The sequence below is a fragment of the Heterodontus francisci genome, chromosome 3 (assembly GCF_036365525.1).
Source record: "Heterodontus francisci isolate sHetFra1 chromosome 3, sHetFra1.hap1, whole genome shotgun sequence".
Classification (NCBI taxonomy): Eukaryota; Metazoa; Chordata; class Chondrichthyes; order Heterodontiformes; family Heterodontidae; genus Heterodontus; species Heterodontus francisci.
The window spans coordinates 125,171,524-125,192,231 of NC_090373.1; the positions used below are offsets into that span (position 1 = coordinate 125,171,524).

The window sequence follows — 20,708 nt, forward strand, 5'->3', positions numbered from 1 at the left end:
CCCGCCTTCACATTGAGGATACTCTCCATCGTGCTGTGTGGCACTATCACCGTGCTGAATGGGATAGATTTCGAACAGATCTAGCAATGCAAAACTGGGCATCCATGAGGTGCTGTGGGCCATCAGCAGCAGCAGAATTGTACTCAACCATAATCTATAACCTCATGGCCCGGCATATCCCCCACTCTACATGACCATCAAGCCAAGAGACCAACCCTGGTTCAATGAAGAGTGCAAGAGGGCATGCCAGGAGCAACCTGGTGAAGCTACAACACAGGACTACTTGTGTGCCATACTGCATAAGCAGCATGCGATAGACAGAGCTAAGCAATCCCATAACCAACAGATCAGATCTAAGCTCTGCAGTCCTGCCACATCCAGCCATGAATGGTGGTGGACAATTAAACAACTACCTGGAGGAGATGGCTCCACAAATATCACCATGCCTAATGATGGGGGAGCCCAGCACACCAGTGCAAAAGATAAGGCTGAAGCATTTGCAACAATCTTCAGTCAGAAGTGCCGAGTTGATGATCCATCTCGGCCTCCTCCTGAAGTCCCCAGCGTCACAGATGCCATACTTCAGCCAATTCGATTTACTCCACGTGATATCAAGAAACAACTGAAGGCACTGGATACTGCAAAGGCTATGGGTCCTGACAATATTCCAGCAATAGTACTGAAGACCTGTGCTCCAGAACTTGCCACACCCCTAGCCAAGCTGTTCCAGTACAGCCACAACACTCGCATCAACCCAGCAATGTGGAAAATTGCCCAGGTATGTCCTGTGCACAAAAAGCAGGACAAATCCAACCCGGCCAATTATCGCCACATCAGCCTACTCTCAATCATCAGTAAAGTGACGGAAGGTGTCATCAACAGTGCTATCAAGTAGCACTTGCTTAGCAATAACCTGCTCAATGACACTCAGTTTGGGTTCTGCCAGGGCCACTCAGCTGCTGACCTCATAACAGCCTTGGTTCAAACATGGACAAAAGAGTTGAACTCGAGGTGAGGTGAGAGTGACCGCCTTTGACATCAAGGCAGCATTTGATGTCGTATGACATCAAGGAGCCCTAGCAAAACTGAAGTTAATGGGAATCGGGGGAAAAAACACTCCGCTGGTTGGAGTCATACCTAGTGCAAAGGAAAACAGTTGTGGTTGTTTGAGGTCATTTATCTCAGCTCCAGGACATGACTGCAGGAGTTCCTCAGGGTAGTGACCTAGGCCCAACCATCTTCAGCTGTTTCATCAATGACCTTCCTTCAATCATAAGGTCAGAAGTGGGGATGTTCGCTGATGATTGCGCAATGTTCTGCACCATTCACGACTCCTCAGATACTGAAGCAGTCCATGTAGAAATGCAACAAGACCTGGACAATATCCAGGCTTGGACTGATAAGTGGCAAGTAACATTTGCGTCACACAAGTGTCAGGCAATGACCATCTCCAACAAGAGAGAATCTAACCATCTCCCCTTGACATTCAATGGCATTACCATCACTGAATCCCCCACTATCGACATCCTAGAGGCTACCATTGACCAGAAACTGAACTGGAGTAACCATATAAATACTGTGGCTACAAGAGCAGGTCAGAGGCTAGGAATCCTGCAGCGAGTAACTCACCTCCTGACTCCCCAAAGTCTGTCCACCATCTGCAAGGCACAAGTCAGGAGTGTGATGGAATACCCTCCACTTGCCTGGACGGGTGCAGCTCCAAGAACACTCAAGAAGCTCAACACCATCCAGGACAAAGCAGCCCACTTGATTGGCACCCCATCCACAAACATTCACTCTCTCCACCACCGACACACAGTGGCAGCAGTGTGTACCATCTACAAGATGCACTGCAGCAACGCACCAAGGCTCCTTCGACAGCTCCTTCCAAACCCGTGACCTCTACCAAATAGAAGGACAAGGGCAGTAAATGCATGGGAACACCACCACCTGCAAGCTCCCCTCCAAGTCACACACCACCCTGACTTGGCACTATATCGCCATTCCTTCACTGTCGCTGGGTCAAAATCCTGGAACTCCCATCCTAACAGCCCTGTGCGTGTACCTGTCTCACATGGACTGCAGCGGTTCAAAAAGGCAGCTCACCACCACCTTCTCAAGGGCAATAAATGCTGTCCTAGCCAGCATTGTCCACATCCCATGAATGAATAAATAAAAATGTGCTGGGAACAAAACTGGACACAGTATTCCAGATGAGGCCGAACCAAGGTCTTATTCAAGGCTCATAGGGTGCTGTTTGTTCTTCATTGGCTTGTCTTTAGCATTACAACCTAATACTCTATTTGCTGTAGCTATAGCATTGGGGCACTGATTGTGAAACTTTAGTAATTCATCTGTGATAACACCTAGATCTCTTTTCCACTCAGCAGACATCCGTTTGGAACACTGCATAGCATACATGTGATTGTTATTCCACGCACTTGCATAATACATTTATCAATATTAAATGACATTTTGGAAAGATGTAAAGTTAACAGAGTTGTAGTGGTGGGTGATTTTAACTTCCCCAATATTGACTGGGACTCACTTAGTGCTAGGGGCTTGGATGGGGCAGAATTTGTGAGGAGCATCCAGGAGGGCTTCTTGAAACAGTATGTAGATAGTCCAACGAGGGATGGGGCCATTCTGGACCTGGTATTGGGGAATGAGCCCGGCCAGATGGTCGAAGTTTCAGTGGGGGAGCAGTGACCATAATTCCATAAGTTTTAAGGTACTTGTGGATAAGGATAAGAGTAGTCCTCGCGTGAGGGTGCTAAATTGGGGGAAGGCTAATTATAACAATATTAGGCAGTAACTGAAGAATTTAGATTGGGGGCGGCTGTTTGAGGGGAAATCAACATCTGACATGTGGGAGTCTTTCAAACGTCAGCTGATTAGAATCCAGGACCAGCATGTTCCTGTGAGGAAGAAAGACAAGTTTGGCAAGTTTCGGGAAGCTTGGATAACACGGGATATTGTGAGCCTAGTCAAAAAGAAAAAGGAAGCAGTTGTAAGGGCTGGAAGGCTAGGAACAGATGAAACACTTGAGGAATATAAAGACAGTAAGAAGGAACTTAAGCAAGGAGTCAGGAGGGCTAAAAGGGGTCATGAAAAGTCATTAGCAAACAGGATTAAGGAAAATCCCAAGGCTTTTTATACATATATAAAGAGCAAGAGGGTAACCAGGGAAAGGGTTGGCTCACTCAACGACAGAGATGGGAATCTATGCGTGGAGCCAGAGGAAATGGGTGAGGTGCTAAATGAGTACTTTGCATCAGTATTCACCAAAGAGAAGGACTTGGTGGATGATGAGCCTAGGGCAGGGAGTGCAGATAGTCTCAGTCATCTCATTATCAAAAAGGAGGAGGTGTTGGGTGTCTTGCAAAGCATTAAGGTAGATAAGTCCCCAGGGCCTGGTAGGATCTACCCTAGAATACTGAGGGAGGCAAGGGAAGAAATTGCTGGGGCCTTGACAGAAATCTTTGCATCCTCATTGACTACAGGTGAGGTCCCAGAGGACTGGAGAATAGCCAATGTTGTTCCTTTGTTTAAGAAGGGTGGTAAGGATAATCCAGGAAATTATAGGCCGGTGAGCCTTACGTCAGTGGTAGGGAAACTATTAGAAAGGATTCTTCGGGACAGGATTTACTCCCATTTGGAAACAAACAAACTTATTAGCAAGAGACAGCATGGTTTTGTGAAGGGGAGGTCGTGTCTTACTAATTTGATTGAGTTTTTTGAGAAAGTGACGAAGATGATTGATGAGGAAAGGGCGGTGGATGTTATCTTTATGGACTTTAGTAAAGCCTTTGACAAGGTCCCGCATGGCAGACTGGTGCAAAAGGTGAAGTCACACGGGATCAGAGGTGAGCTGGCAAGATGGATACAGAACTGGCTTAGTCACAGAAGACAGAGGGTAGCAGTGGAAGGGTGTTTTTCTGAATGGAAGGATGTGACTAGTGGCGTTCCGCAGGGATCAGTGCAGGGACCTTTGCTCTTTGTAGTATATATAAATGATTTGGAGGAAAATGTAGCTGGTCTGATTAGTAAGTTTGCGGTCGACACAAAGGTTGGTGGAGTTGCGGATAATGATGAGGATTGTCAGAGGATACAGCGGGATATAGATCGGTTGGAGACCTGGGCGGAGAAATGGCAGATGGAGTTTAATCCGGACAAATGTGAGATAATGCATTTTGGAAGGTCCAATGCAGGTGGGAGGTATACATTAAATGGCAGAACCCTTAGGAGTATTGACAGGCAGAGAGATCTGGGCGTACAGGTCCACAGGTCACTGAAAGTGGCAACGCAGGTGGATAAGGTAGTCAAGAAGGCATACGGCATGCTTGCCTTCATCGGTTGGGGCATAGAGTATAAAAATTGGCAAGTCATGCTGCAGCTGTACAGAACCTTAGTTAGGCCACACTTAGAATATTGCGTGCAATTCTGGTCGCCACACTGCCAGAAGGACATGGAGGCTTTGGAGAGGGTACAGAGGAGGTTTACCAGGATGTTGCCTGGTCTGGAGGGCATTAGCTATGAGGAGAGGTTGGAAAAACTCGGATTGTTTTCACTGGAACGAGGGAGGTGGAGGGGCGACATGATAGAGGTTTACAAAGTTATGAGCGGCATGGACAGAGTGGATAGTCAGAAGCTTTTTCCCAGGGTGGAAGAGTCAGTTACTAGGGGACATCGGTTTAAGGTGCGAGGGGCAAAGTTTAGAGGGGATGTGCGAGGCAAGTTTTTTACACAGAGGGTGGTGAGTGCCTGGAACTTGCTGCCAGGGGAGGTGGTGGAAGCAGATACGATCGCGACGTTTAAGAGGCATCTTGACAAATATATGAATAGGAAGGGAATAGAGGGATATTGGCCCCGGAAGTGCAGAAGGTGTTAGTTTCGGCAGGCATCAAGATCGGCGCAGGCTTGGAGGGCCGAATGGCCTGTTCCTGTGCTGTACTGTTCTTTGACATTTTTCAAATGCGAGTCCATTCCACCAGATCGTTAATGAAATTGTGATGAAACAATTTCTGTGGGACTCCTCTATTAATTAGTCTCTGCACAAACCCACTACCATTAATCACAACCTCCTGACTCTGAAAATGCAACTAATCCCTTACCCAACCCAAATTTTGTCCTCCATTCTTTCAGCAATCTATCTTATAAATTAACTTATTGTGTGACACCATGTCAAAAACTTTATGAAACTCCAAGTGTACAATGTCGACCATGCTACCTTTGTTCACCAAACTTGCTCAAAAAATTCAACCAGCTTGGTAAAGCATGACCGAAAGTGCTGGAAATACTCAGCAGGTCTGGCAACATCTGTGGAGAGAGAAGCAGAGTTAATGTTTCAGGTCTGTGACCTTTCAACAGAACTGGCAACGGTTAGAAATGTAATCTCCTGTGCACAAAGAAATTTTCAGTTGGCAATGGGGGCACAATGCACCAATTTTGGGACCTGTGGTGCGAAGTAGCAACACTGTCTGCAGGAAGGGCTCTGCAAGACTGTTGCTCATTGTGGTGATCTGCTGCGCCCTCCATAACATGGCCCTCCAGAGAAGTGTGGACCTTGAGGACAGTGAGGCCCTGAAAGGACACAGCTCATCAGAGGAAGAGGGGGATCAGGACATGGAAGACAAGGCAGAAGACGAAGATGAGGTGCTTCGCCTGCTCAGGGAGGTGGCTGGGCATGGCACGGGACTGGAATGTCTCGTCAGATGGCATGAATGTCTGGGATCATCTGATTCAGGAATGTTTTAACTGAGCCCCTCTGACCCAGCATGAAAGACATGTTATAGAAATCACTGAGTTTCTTGTGCTAACACTTCTGCTGAAGGCGCAGCCTGGAACATGTAAACTCTTCCTCCCAATGAAGGATCCACATCTGCCTGGAGGTTTCAGCATCACTGTTGCTGACCCTTGTCTCCCTCACCACCTCATACCTCTTTTCTTGTCTCACCATTAATAAAAGGAATCTCACACATCTGTCTTCAAGTGTCGTCATTTTCATGGTGCTCATAAAGTAAAGCAGTGCACAGTCAGGAATAAGATACCCACTTAGTGCTCTGTGCAACACGGTGGCCTCTGCTCTTGGCAATTTCCATGTGTTGCTTCCCTTGTTGCCTCACAGGAGGTGGAACCAGCCTGCTTATGCCTCAGCTTGTGGCTGAGATGCATGTGGTGGTTGTCCTCATCATGGAGGTGCCCATGAGGGCATCTGCAGAGGCAGTTGCACCTGCATCATTGCAGGGGCAACCTCCGACGTTGGTCCCTGCTGTATGGATACTCCCTCTGTTAGAGGGGCCAAGAAGGTCAAAGATCATGAAGACACCATGTGAGGGGTGACCCCCTCATCCTCTTTGGTGACATCCTCGCCCCTTGGCTGGCACTCCATATGGCTGGAGGGGAGCACCAGCTGGGGCGCAACTAGTATCAAATGTCCCTGCATCACCAGTGCCAATGACCAGTCCAAGCTACATAGTGAGGAATGCATCCTGTGAGTGACTGCGCAGCTCCTGCATACACTCCAAGTGTTGCCATATATGACTCTCAAAACCCTGAGCCATGGTGGCATACATGAGCTGGGTGGACTCTTCCATTCTCTACCCATGACCCTGCACTCCCTCAGGGAACTCTGACATGCAGAAGCACATGTGCTGCTGCTGGTCTAAGTACAGCTTCCTTTCCAGTGACTCCTGAGGTTCTGTACCTGTGCCCTGCTGAGCAGGGCTGTGTCTGTCCTCCCTCCTCTGAGGGGGATTGGGCACAGCTGCCTCTGCCTCTGGCACCTCCCCCTACACACTAGTGCTGTGCTCCTTCCCCAGTGCCATCCTATCTAAGCACCCGTGAGGACCCATTGAGGTGACTGTATCTGCGCTTGTGGACGGTGCACTTGTAAGATGTGACTGTGCGTTTTGGGGTCTCTGCTGCTCTTGGCCCGGTGATATTGAGGGAGTTGCTCTCCTCAGATTGGCGTCTGCATCTGTGGGAGACACAAGAAGGGACCATGAGAGCTAGCCTTAGAGAGCAAAAACTTCTGCAGTGCTGAGGCTTCCCAATGCAGCTCTGTGTTCGGCATGTTATTGGACGGAGTGGAGTGCAATGCTCCTCCTTAATGAGCGCATTGCCCTCTCTAACCACCATCTCATCTTGATGGACTTCTTATTGGATCGAGATCCTGTTTTTTTTTTAACATGAAGGGAGGGAACCCCTCCACCAGTCTGGATCCTTTCCTGGACATTAAGCCTGTTTCTTTCGCAATGTCCTCTATAGCCAATGCCAGGTGCTCCATTAGAAGCTGCATGTTTCAGTGCTGTCAGGTCCTCCACTGCGTTATGGCTCTGAGCCATTCTGAAGGGTCACTAAGTGGTCTGTGGACACACTCCTCCCATGTTCAGCAGCAGCATGTGCCCTAAGACTCCTCAGCTGGTGTGTCTTCCGGAGGGTAAATACCCAGAGGCCAGTCCTGAGGGTTGGGGGTAGCACTCACCTTGCCAGAGTGTATCAGGTCATTGATCCCCTTCCTACACTGGATCCAACTTCTTTGGACCACACTTCTTCTGCTGACTGTGGTCAGTAATGTCCATCCATGCCTGCTTTGTTTGGGTCAATAGCCTCCTCCTGCCACCCTCCAGGAAGAGGACCTCCATCCTCTCCCTCACTGCTTCCAGCAGGACCTCCAGGTCTGTATCTCAGAATCGAGGGGCTGTCCTGCTCCGGATTCCAGGTCTCTGGCTATCTTGAGACATTGTGGAATTCAAGTCTTCTGTGATATTTCACTGTGCAGCTCCCGCAACACTCAGGAAACTCAACACCATCCAGCACAAAGCAGCCCGCTTGATCGGCACCCCATCCAGCATCTTGAACATTCACTCCCTCCACCACCGGTGCACAGTAGCAGCAGTCTGTACCATCTACAAGATGCACTGCAGCTATTCACTAAAGGCTCCTTAGACAGCACCTTACAAATCTCCAACCTCTTCCACCTAGAAGGACAAGGGCAGCAGATGCATGGGAACACCATCGCCTGCAAGTTTCCCTCCAAGTCTCACACCATCCTGACTTGGACCTATATCGCCATTCCTTCTGTGTCGCTGGATCAAAATCCTGGAACTCCCTGCCTAATAGCACTGTAGGTGTATCTACCCCACACGGTCTGCAGCAGTTCAAGAAGGCAGCTCACCACCACCTTCTCGAGGATAGTTAGGAATAGACAACAAATGCCTAGTCAGTGACACACATCCGATAAAAGAATAGAAAAAAAATGGTAGCCGCACTATTGGATGCCGTGATCTGTTTAAATCGGCCCGCACTTGAATAGTCCCGTCTCTGTTCTCCCCCCATAACAAGCTGTTAAAAACAGAAGCAAGGAGTTGTGGGGAGGGGGTTTCTGAGCACTAGATTTTATCCATTTCCTTGAGTATCTTCTGTTGAAAGCTGTCAGTACCAACAGCCTGATCTGTTTTGAGACCCCTTATTCTTGCCACATTCACTTTGACACTCAACTGTATATTGCATTTAATGGTAACTGAACGTAGTCTACTGGAGTGAAGAATGCGCATAGTTTACTTCTTTCTTCTTCTTTGGCCTCCTTGTCTCGCGAGACAATGGGTAAGCATCTGGAGGTGGTCAGTGGTTTGTGAAACAGTGCCTGGAGTGGCTATAAAGGCCAATTCTAGAGTGAGAGACTCTTCCACAGGCACTGCAGATAAAATTGGTTGTCGGGGCTGTTACACAGTTGGCTTTTGCCTTGCACTTCTGTCTTTTTTCCTGCCTACTGCTAAGTCTCTTCGACTCGCCACTCTTTATCCCCGCCTTTGTGGCTGTCCGCCAGCTCTGGCGATCACTGGCAACTGACTCCCACGACTTGTGTTCAATGTCACAGGACTTCATGTCGCGTTTGCAGACGTCTTTAAAGCGGAGACATGGACGGCCGGTGGGTTTGATGCCAGTGACGAGCTCGCTATCCAATGTGTCCTTGGGGATCCTGCCATCTTCCATGCGGCTCACATGGCCAAGTCATCTCAAGCGCCGTTGGCTCAGTAGGGTGTATATGCTGGGGATGTTAGCCGCCTCGAGGACTTCTGCGTTGGAGATACGGTCCTGCCACCTGATGCCAAGGATTTTCCGGAGGCGCAGCGAAGATGGAATGAATTGAGACGTTGCTCTTGGCTGACATATGTTGTCCAGGCCTTCAGTTTACTGGAATGAAGATTAATTCATTGTAGCTATTTAAAACCTCTGCCATAATTTGGGAGCTCACCTGAATCAGCCGTGAGGAGTGTTTTCACAGCCCAATGGAGTCATTAAAGGCTCTTTGACTCCTAGCCAAGCTTAAAAAAAATGCTCTTGCTATTGTTACTGCAATTATTACCTATCTTCCTCTCCAGTGAGCTTTTGATTGCTCTGATGGCAGGTTATGTTGCCTTTAACTGAGCTTACTACCTATCTCTGTTCTCCTGAGAGTTATTTTTCTTCAGTCTGTTAAGTACTTTTGCTTTAGTCTGATATGTCGTTGCACATGACCAGCTAGCTACTTGAGTTTTGTTTTATCGCGTGACCTGTTTTCACTCCTGGGACGTCCACAACTTCCTTTTACATGAGGATGGTTTTAAAAGTAGTCAATTTCTCTTCTTTGTTGGTAATGTCCCTGCTGAATAGAGTCACACAAGGTGGTGTAATTTAGTACAATTAGTAATACAGAAAAATAATTTATTTGACAAAGTCAATGTAAGGATGAGGGCTTGACCCCGTACCCAAAAACACCTCGAGAGTTGGATGTCGTGTACAAATGAATGATCATTATTTACGAGCATGCAAGGAGAAGTCCTATTCTCACGAATGATTGTAGGGGTTCTGCTAGAACAATGTTTGATTAGTGATTTTATACAGTTTACAGGAGGTTTACTTGACAAGTTGTTTCTTTAATTACATCATCTTCCCATCTTACTCTCTTCCCTGATCTCATCTTTCCTTGATCATCCTTCCTTGATCATATTATTCACCTCATCAACCTCTTGATTAAGTTATTCATGTGAACCCCTGTGTCTCACAGACAAGCTTTTCTCAAGTTTTAGCATCTTTGGTTTTACGCCAAGTATCCCATGATCCCCATAAGCCAGCCTCCCCTTACAGTCAACCTCTCTTTTAATTATTGAAACTGTTTAATTTTCAGATTTTACTGGAACCAGGTGTAGTTCAAGATGTGCTTGCAGCAGGAAGTCACCTTCAGTTATTGGAGCTCCTGAAACTGTGTTCTCACTATCTAATACAGGTGAGTCAATATTTATTCATTATTCTTAGCTGCTGACTTTGAAATCTCAATGTTCAAGAATGTGAGGTTGTGTATTCCTTGGAGTTTAGAAAGGACTTGTCATGCACATCAGTGGTGTGCTGATACAACATTCAGGAAGTAACTCTGAAGAGTTATGAAAAAATTGACTTTGTCTTTAAAAATTGAACCTTTATTTTAAAAAGTGAACAATGGTCCAAAATGGCCACCTTTGGTATGTTCAAATAGTCTGACAAAGACAAGGGACAAATCTTCAAAGCCAAAAGGTGATAATGAAACCTGTCTCACAGATATCATAGAAACACATTCCAAAATTGAATGTCGTCTTCTAAAACAAAGGAGGTGTAAAGTAGCCACGTCCAGGGCTATTGTGCGATCACCATGGGTAAGAAACCAGAATGTCTCCTAACAGGAGGTGAGAAGTGACAATTTTACCTTAACAAAGGACAGCCAGAGAGAGAGACTGACCCAGAAGGTACTACTTGTAACTGCTGGCATGCCAGAAAGCACATACTCTCCTGGAAAAAATCCAACAGCTACATAATACAGCAGAGAGAGGCAGCTGGATGTGACCCACCATCTTCAACAAAACCTTCAATCAAGAGAGAAATCTACAATTATCACAGGCCTACAACTCTCTATGACTCGAGTCTCAAGAGAATTCAACAGGTTTATCATAACGCTTCTTGCACCCCCCCCCCCCCCCACTATAACCCACCTACCTCTTTCCTTACTCTATCTGATTCTTTGTGTGTGTGTTTGCACGCATGCAAATGCGTGAGTGAATGTGGTTGCAAAATTTCAGGATAAGGCATATTGATCAATAAACAATTGACTTTTGTTTTTTAAAACCTACAAGAAAACCTGTAGCTGTCTGTTTATTTGAAAAATAAAACACCAAGGGGCTAAACTCTTAACATAAATACACTTGCTGCGGTCAGGTGGGGACTTGAACAGTGAAAACCATCCATATCACACCACGTGGCTGTAACAGACTGTACATATGAGCAATTGTGCATTACAGAAGAAGCTACTGGGAAGCACATTTTAGTTCCTGGGGTGCCCTCCTCCTCCTCTGTCTTGTTTGTGTTTCTGTTCCTCTTCCTATGTGCTGACGCCCCCCCACCCCCCACCCATTTGATAGTAAAATAGATATGGAGAATGCGGCAAAATATTTCCAGAAGAAAATAGTTATGCTGTTAATTGGTCTACCAAATGACAGATGAATTTTAGGATTGATAAATGTAAAGAATTGGGTGGCCGAAAAGGTATGCGTCATAAGTATAAAATAAGACTGAATGGGCAGAGAGTGTTTGAAAATGTTCATGGAGTGATGATTGACTCATAACTTTCAATGGCTAGACAATTTTGGCAATGTATCTTACAAGGGATCCAAAAACACTCCACAATTTTTGAGATCTTTTGGAAAGTTGGGGGAATCCAGGCTGCATCCTGGGTCCCACAAACCCAATTTTTGGTTTGTTTTGTCTTTTCCCCCTCCAAGAGTCAAGGACATGCAAACTACAGGAATTGGGAGGCCCCAGTTCCAATCTCTCCCTCTCCTGCACTGATGAAAAAAGAGAAACCAGGAAAGGGGAATGGAAATATTCTAGGGAATGAGTGAGTTTATTTGTTACCTAGATTCCCTGGATTGAAATGACATTCCAGAAAAAAAATTACAATGCAATGCTTTTAAACCAGAGTCCCAGACTAGTGCTGGTAGCAAATACCAATGGTGAATGAGTTCTGGAACACAACTACCATTTCATGTGAATGTATTCATTTTATCAGCAAACTTTTGTTTTACTTCCTTCTGTTTTAGACCAATTTAATTCAATGTAAAACTGACCAGCTATGGTGATAGACTTACTCTTTTTTAGCTTCTGAAATAGAATGCATTACTTGTCTAGGTAGAGTCGTTGCATAAATCTAGTCTTGTCTGTCTGTTTATGTTGCATATGATTGTTTAACCCCTCTTAGCTATGACGATTAACTTCGTTTATTGTCAGTAAATGTTGAGAAACAAGAAAGCTACTAAAATCCTTAAAATATCCCAGTAGGTTTAATTGAAAATTGCACAGTCAGTTCTTTTCATGTGTATTAATTTTTTTGAAAGAAATCTGAAGATGTAATAGTTTACGATGTATTGAAAATTAACGACAGTCACACAATTTTAATAAGCCTGGGCAATTTTCCTGAAGTGCTTCTACTACCAGCCGGCAAATCTGAATTCAGAATACAGTGACGCATGCTGTATGTACTGGGTTAGGACAGAAGGGAATGATTCTGTAATCCCAGGGAAAATGGCTTTAGGTTTGCTGTGCATGCAAATGTACTCATAGAATTGAAGTGGGAAGCTGACCTTGCGGGATTCAGCAAGGTCAACTAACTTTTAATAGTTTGGACATGCTCCCTTTGCAGCTTGAATCTTGTGTAGGGGTGGAATGAATTGGGACCTGCTGAATCTGGCCCATGCAATGTTAGGAGGACTGCTATTCAAAATTAAAAGGATATAGGATGCAAAACTTGGATCTGTAGCACCTGATTTTTTTTTGGGTGCTGCGACTACCCTAAGATGTCCAAAATAGTGTCCGCAGCGTGTGCGCACCCTTCTGTTATGACTTGCGCCAGGCACCATATTGGTGAGGGTGTTAGGACGTGGATAGTGAGTGTCTGCCAGAAATATGCAGAGCAGCAGATCATTATGTCAATCAGTGTGTAATACTGATTTGACACGAGCCTTGCCATTTTAGAACTCTGCTCCAGCTCACACCCTCTCTTAAGCTTACACAGCTGAACACATGTTCATCAGCAGGAAGGGCCACCCCACCCCCGCTCCCAACCCCGACACCAGCTTTCGGTGGGATCATCAACTACTTTCAGGTATGTGGCTGGCTGATTTCTACTGGCTGTTGCTGTGATCGTAGAAGTATTTGGTGGCTACTAGAGTCGATTAAAGTTGCTAAAGTCTACAGGGAGTGGCGTGACATACACAGAAAGATTTTGTCCTGCCTTAAGACTTCTGCACAAACCAGTTGTTTTCTGATATGGGTGTAGTAGTTGCATCCCCCTTGGAATACAGCATGACTGGGAGAATGAGCAAAGGTGATACAGAGTAAAGCGTGGCTCGGGTATAAAACTAAAACCTGACCCAGGCCAGAGTCCTTTAATGGTTTTTCATGCTCAACCCGACCCGAAAATATCAAACATATTATTGAAACAGAAAAAAATTGTAGATTAAAAAGAAAACAATATAAAACAAAACAATACAGTCCAGCCCGACCCGACCTGAGCCTGAATGCTGGACACAGAATATAGACCCACCCCGACCTGAACCTGACACACGTAGTCGAGTTTGGTCGGGGTCAGGTAGCCAGGGTTTTAATACAGAGCTGACACAAGCTACTGAAAGAGGGAGGAGGAAGAGGGGGAAGAAGGCCTCTCAGCAAGTGGCCATATCTGTCCAGGATTTTCAAGAAGCAATTCTCCTACCCACAGAGTATACGTGTTACAGCCAGATGAGGAGGGGGTTTAAGGTTCCCCTCTTGCCCTTCCTCTTGTTTGACCGCAACAGTGGTTGTGCTTACCACCTCGGAGTGTTTTACCTTTTACCTTTACTGTGATTGTGAAAGAACCAATTGGATAGGTGTTCTAGAGTTTAAACAAGAAAGAGGTACGTTTATTATATTTAACACATTAACCCTGATCTAAAAATTCCAAAAAAAAGACGCTACGCATTCACGCACACATTCACACGAGAATCTCTCACACACAAATAGATTACAGAGGGAAAAATAGATTTGATGGTTGGATTGAAGTGCAGAATAAATGGAACTTAAATACACAGTCTGTGAAGTGGATGATCCGATAGTTCTTGGCTGAAGTTGTATTGTTTAAGTCCTCGCTGGTCAAAGTGCACTTTACGGTTTGCTTGCTTTGCTCAGGGTTTTCTTGAAGGCAGAATTGCAGTTGGCTGTCTTCCCCTGGTCGCTGGCTGTAGCAGTCTGTAGGCTTAGAAAGTCCACGGTTGCAGACGGTTTTCAAACTTGATGATTTCTGGGGAGAGAAAAAGAGAAAGAAAGGGAAGCACACAGCTTTCTCTGCTGCTGCACGCTCAGTTACTGCTTGTCTGTTTATCCAAAGGAAACAAACCAGCTTCCCCCGAGAGGGACAGATGGTCACATGGCTGCTTCAGGTTTTCTGGAACTTTCTAATGAAATTCAAGGTTAGGAATTGACTCCACATGCCCCAGTATGCCAATTAACACTTGGAGGGGGTTTGCTGTTCGAAAGTCAGTGTATCAAAATTGCCTTGACTGCCGTGCTAATGAAGCCATTTTAGGTAATTCAATCACTTCGAGCAAGCCATTGTCTTGGCTGGGCTTTTTGTTATACCTTTGTCTCCAGTTCAGTCTCCTGGTATTTCAGATGCACATTACAGTGGCCATCTTGGTTGCTAGTTTTTCAAAAAGTCAACTGTAGGATTTTTTCCATTAAAAGTCTAATGTAAGTTTCTAACCTATGAATTTAATATTTCTCATTTGGCATATGGGGTTTTCTTAACAGTGAGACTTCACTTCGGGCATCCTCACTGAAATCAGCCACCTGCTGCAGCAACAACCGGAACCTCAGAGCAAGATGGAGACCACATTGCCAGTGACTGCACATATGTTGCTTTGCAGGTGCCGCAAGTCAGCTCTTAGATGTACCACAACCATAAGGGATTCCACTCCCTCGGTGGCAAGCTTGGGTGAGACAAGGAATTATGCAGGTCAATGCCCAGTATCCTGACATGGTGCCTTTGTTCTGCAGTGGTTCACAATGCCATCTGTATTTGAGTCACCACAGCATACCAAAAGTTGGCTACTGGGTGACCAGAGATATCGCTGAGGTGAGAGTTATGACTCTGGTGTGCAACCCATGCATAAGTGGGCAGTTTGCATACAATGAAAGCTATGCTGCCACTTGAAATGTGACAGAACAGACTATTGGCGTGCTGAAACCACTGCCTGGTCCATTCTGGAGGAGCCCTGCTATACTCAGCTGTCTAAGTGTCAAGATTCGTGGTGGTCTGCTGCATGATGCACAACCTTGCCATCATGAGTGCAAATCCCTTGCCACCAGCTATATGGTGAGCAGCTGAGGAGAAAGAGGAAGGGAGAAGGCAACCTAGTTTGCCTGTCTCTGGTCGGGCAAAATATAAAGAATACATCCGATTACGATACTAGTAAATGCAGCCCCAGTTCCCATTCACCAACAGTCCCACACCTTATCTATCTTCTGTCATTGACCATCACAGTGTCTGCTTGGCCACGATGCAAAAATAAAAGCCATGAAAAAAATCCATTCCAAACAAAATTTCGAAATGAAATCATGCCATATAGCATACAAAAGTCAATGATCACTTAAGAATTCTCTTAGTGCTTGTTTTCTGTGTGCCTTTGCCTGTCCGAGTGCTCTAAAGCAGTGTTACCCAGTGGCTGCAGCATGACTGGTGGAAGGCTGCTGACTTTCAGTGGGGGGGCGGGCACTGCAGATGGCCTTGGAAGATGACCTCAAGCAGCTGTAGTCCTCGAAGGCCCAACTTCGGATGTGCCATGAGTGGCTGTAGTCTGGGCTGGTTAGCTGACAGGCAGCAGCAAGGGGAGTGGTGAAGTGGCAGTGGTGGGAACACCAATGCTGTCATCCTGAGAGAGAACAGCAGGCTTGTGCTCCATGGAGCCTCTGCCACTCCCATCTGGTGGTGCCTCAGCAATGCTAGAAATATGTTGGAGTACTGCTGGATTGCTGGACTGCTGGGACACCCTGCAAGGTGGCATAGTGGTAATGTCACTGGGCTAGTAATCCAGAGGTCCAGGTTAATTCCCTGAGGACCTGGGTTCAAATTCCACCATGGCAACTGGTATAATTTAAACTCAATTATTTAATAAAGTTAATTAATAAAAAAAAAATCTGGAATTGAAAGCTAGTCTCAGTAATGGTGCCATCGATTGTCATAATAAAAATAAACAATCTGGTTCACTGATGTCCTTTAGGGAAGGAAATCTGCCGTCCTTACCTGGCTTGGCCTACATGTGACTCCAGATCCACAGCAATGTGATTGACTCTTAACTTTCTAGGCCATTTTAAAGGGCAGTTATCAAGGGCAATTAGGAATAGGCAACAAATGCTGGCCTTGCCAGTGATGCCCACAAATGGAAGAATACATTTTTAAAAAAATCCCCTTGAACGCTGGTATTTCAGCCATGATGGCAGCAGTCTGAGCTTGCACGGCAGGGATTGGATGGCGTCTGCTTGTGCTGCAATAGAAATTGAGCCATTGGCCATCAGATGTTGCACCATGGTTGGGTCCACAAGTGTGCTTGTGGTGTTGGCCAGCACTTCCACGTTGGAAAGGATGGGCTGCAAACTCTGCGCAAAGTCCTATGTCAAGTTGATACCAGACTCCTCCATGCTGCTTGTTATTGATCACAGGCTTTCTGGCAGTTGGCCAGTCATGCCAAGTGATTCACCGCATGCAGATGCCACCTTTGCTACCCTCTAAATTACATGGAATGTCATTATTTGAGCTCATGGGTGTGAAATTGAGTGACAGTGTGTTTTCTTGCTCTTCTACCACTGCCTGGCCAGGTTGCAATTCTTGAGTATCTGAAAGGATAAAGACATAAGGGTGGGGTTGTGGTGAGGGGAGGTGGCAGGGGAAACCCAGAGGTGCATGCTTACACCATCTGCAGCTTGTAAATCAGAAGAGTGTGAGGGATGAAGGGGAAGTCAGATGTGAGAAGGAGGATTAGGTATTAGAATATTGTCATTTTGTGTGGTTTCAGCTCTGCCACTGGCCATGTCCTCAGCAATGGCCGTCCCAGTAACAGCCAGCATTGTCTCCTCCATGGGACTCGGGACATGCGGCCATGTGTGTTCCTTTCTGGTTAGCTCCTGTTGCCTCTGGCTGCGTGTAGCCTTGTCCTGCAAGAGAGAGGGAAGTGTGTCATTAAGTGTGGTGCAATGTGTTTGGGTGATGTGGCTGTCATGGTTGAATAACTGGCAGTGTGTGCAAGCTGAGATGTGGGTGTGAGGCTTGAGACAGTGCTAAGTGTGTGAGGGTGAAGCGAAGCTATGAATGTTGGGTATGAGTCCTGACTGATGGGCACTGCATCCAGTTCCTCTTATTGATCTCCATAGCTATCTGCTCCCATTGCCTTCTGAGTATGTATCTGGATGGCCACCCAGCCCCCACAGATACAGGATATCTCTCCTCCTTTCCACCTCCGCCACCAAGGCATTCATTGCAGCATCTGAAAATCTTGGAGCCCGTTCTCTCCCATGTTGTGCCATTCTTCACTTTTTCTCAGGTCAGAGTCACTTCTTACATGACTGCCAGAACCTGCTCCCGCCACAATGCACCTCCCTGTTAAGAGGTAATACTGAACAAGGCAGGAAGAATTTGTTTGAAAAACAAACCAAGTTAACGTGTCGGGTCGATGACCTGTCGTCATAATATTTTCCCTTTGAGCGGTGTAGACTAGATTTAACTGGTGCTAACCGCTCATGATAATGATTACAGCCAATCTACTGCACATTTAGCACTCGCTGGGTGCTGAAATCATTCAAATGAGCAGACAGCACTATGTTGGTGTGGTGCTTGCATCACAATCAATGAAAGCTGGTTAATGACACAGATAGCATAAACCCAGAATATTAATGCAGGACTGAAGAACATAATTTCAAGTATTATGAAATAGTTTTAAAAACTGCTATTAGAAGGAACTAATGAAAAGATAGCTTCAAATGCTGGAATTCTGAAATAAAAATAGAAACGTAGAAAATAGACAGGGTTAAGGACATCTTTTCGCAGCTGGAGAGGAACCTGAAGTGGGAGGGGGAGGATCCAGTTGTCGTGGTCCATTTGGGAACCAATGACATAGGTAGAACCAGAAATGATTTGCTTAGAGAATTTGAGGAGTTAGGGTCAAAACTAAAATGGAGAACATCAAAGGTTATCATCTCCGGATTATTACCTGAGCCATGCACAAATTGGCACAGGGTCAAGCAGATTAAAGAACTAAACACGTGGCTCAAAGAGTGATATGTGCAGAAAGGGGTTTTGATTCTGGGGGCACTGGCATTAGTACTCAGGGAAGAGGGAGCAATTCCGTTGGGATGGACATCACTTGAACCGGTGTCCAGGCCAATTGCACAACTAGGGCTGTGGACAGGGCTTTAAACTAACAGAGGGGGGAGGGTTTGGGTAAAGGGAAATTTAGAAATCCAAAGAGAGGTCAGGACATCGGAGCCAGATAGTGATGTGGGTAAATGCCGACAGAAAGGGATAGAGAGTTTAACAAAAATTGTACATCGACAAGTCAGGTCATTGCAAGGAATAGAGGTTAAAAAAATTAAATTAAAGTTCCTTCATCTGAATGCACGAAGCATCTATAATAAGATAGATGAACTAGTGGCACGAATAGAGGTAAATGATCTAGATCTAATTGCCATTACTGATACATGGTTACAAGGAGATCAAGGTTGGGAAATGAATATTCTAGGGTACACAATATTTCTGAGAGCCAAACAGATTGGCAAAGGAGGAGAGGTAGCCCTGATAGTGAAGGATGACATAAGGACATTAATAAGAAAGCTATCTGGCCTCATGAAGTAGAATCAGTTTGGGTACAAATTGGGAATAGCAGGAGTCAGAAAACACTGGTAATTTACAGGCCCCCTAACAGTAGTTATATTATTCCACAGACCATTAAATGGGAAATTATTGGAGCTTGTAACAAAGGTAATGTATTAATTGTGCGGGACTTTAATTTGCATATAGTCTGGGACAATCAAATTGGCAATAGTGGTCAAGAAGATGAATTTGTAGAATGTTTTTGTGACAGTTTCTTGGAGCAGTACATTGTAGAACCAACTAGGGATAAAGTTATTTTAGATTTCGTATTGTGTAATGAAACAGGATTAATTAGTAATGTTGTCGTAAAAGATCCACTGTAGTGATCATAATACCATTGAATTTCATGTTAGGTTTGAAAGTGGTGCATTTCAATCACAAACAAGATACTTAAACAAAGCCAATTATGAAGGTATGAGGGGAGAACTGGCTAAGGTTGATTGGATAAATAGACTAAAAGGTATGGTCATAAATTAGCAGTGGAAAATATTAAAAGAAACAATTCAAAGGGTTACACAAAAATACATTCCGTTCAGAAACAAAAAATCGTCCAGAAAGCCCCATCCGTGGCTCACTCAGGAAGTTACGGAGAGTATTAGACTAAAAGAAGAGGGTTACAATGTTGCAAAAACTAGTAGCAAGTCTGTGGATTGGGAGTGTTTTGGAAACCAGCAAAGGGCCACCGAAAAGTTGATAAAAAGGGAAAAAATAGAATATGAGAGTAAACTAGTCAGCAATATAAAAATAGATTGTAAGAGCTTTAAGAAGTATATAAAAAGGAAGAGAGTAGCTAAAGTAGATGTTGGTCCCTTGGAGGCAGAGACAGGAGAAATCATCATGGGGAATGAGGAAATGGCAGAGGCATTGAACAAATATTTTGTGTCTGTCTTCACTTTAGAAGACACAAGTTCCATACCAGAAATGAGCAGTAATCTAGGGGCCAGAAAGAGTGAGGAAATTAAAGAAATTGATATCCGCCAAGAAAAAGTATTCGAGAAACTTGAGGGACTAAAATCTGACAAGTCCCCTGGACCAGATGGCCTACCCTAAGGTTCTAAAAGAGATAGCTGCAGAGATAGCGGATGCGCTGGCTCTGATTTTCCAGAATTCCTTAGATTCAGGAATGGTCCCATCAAATTGGAAGTTGGCAAATGTTACACCACTTTTCAAGAAAGGAGGGAGAGAGAAAACAGGACAGTTAGCCTAACACCAGTCATTGGGAAGATGCTGGAAACTATTGTTAAGGAAGTCTTGACAATGCACTTGGAAAAGCATAGTATGATTAGAACAAATCAGCATGGTTTTACTAAAGGGAAGTCCTGTTTGACAAATTTAGTAGAATTTTTTGAGACTGTAACTAGTAGGGTAGTTAACGGGGAACCAGTAGATGTAGTATACCTGGATTTCCAAAAGGCATTTGATAAGGTGCCACAGAAAAAGATTAATAGGCAAGATAAGGGCTCATGGTGTTGGGGGTAATATATTAGCATGGATAGAGGATTGGTTAACAGACAGGAAGCAGAGAATGGGCATAAATGGGGCATTTTCAAGTTGGCAGGTATTGGATAGTGGGGTGCTGCAAGGATCAGTGCTGGGGCCTCAGCTATTTACATTCTACTCTCTGTCTCTTCATCCACGTCACTAATATAATGTTTCTAAGTTTACTGATGATACAAAGTTTGGTGGAAAGGTAAGCTGCAGGGAGGACACAGAGAAGCTGCAAAGAGACATAGTGAGTGGGCAA

General features: G+C 45.2%; 1 protein-coding gene across 1 annotated transcript in view; it reads left to right on the forward strand.

The window, feature by feature from the left end:
- Window positions 1-20,708, forward strand: part of klhl32 (kelch-like family member 32) — a 321,468-nt gene that overhangs the window by 67,032 nt on the left and 233,728 nt on the right. The window contains exon 4 of the mRNA XM_068018683.1: window positions 10,172-10,270. Within this exon, the coding sequence (XP_067874784.1) occupies window positions 10,172-10,270 (99 nt within the window). The remainder of the gene's footprint in view (window positions 1-10,171; window positions 10,271-20,708) is intronic.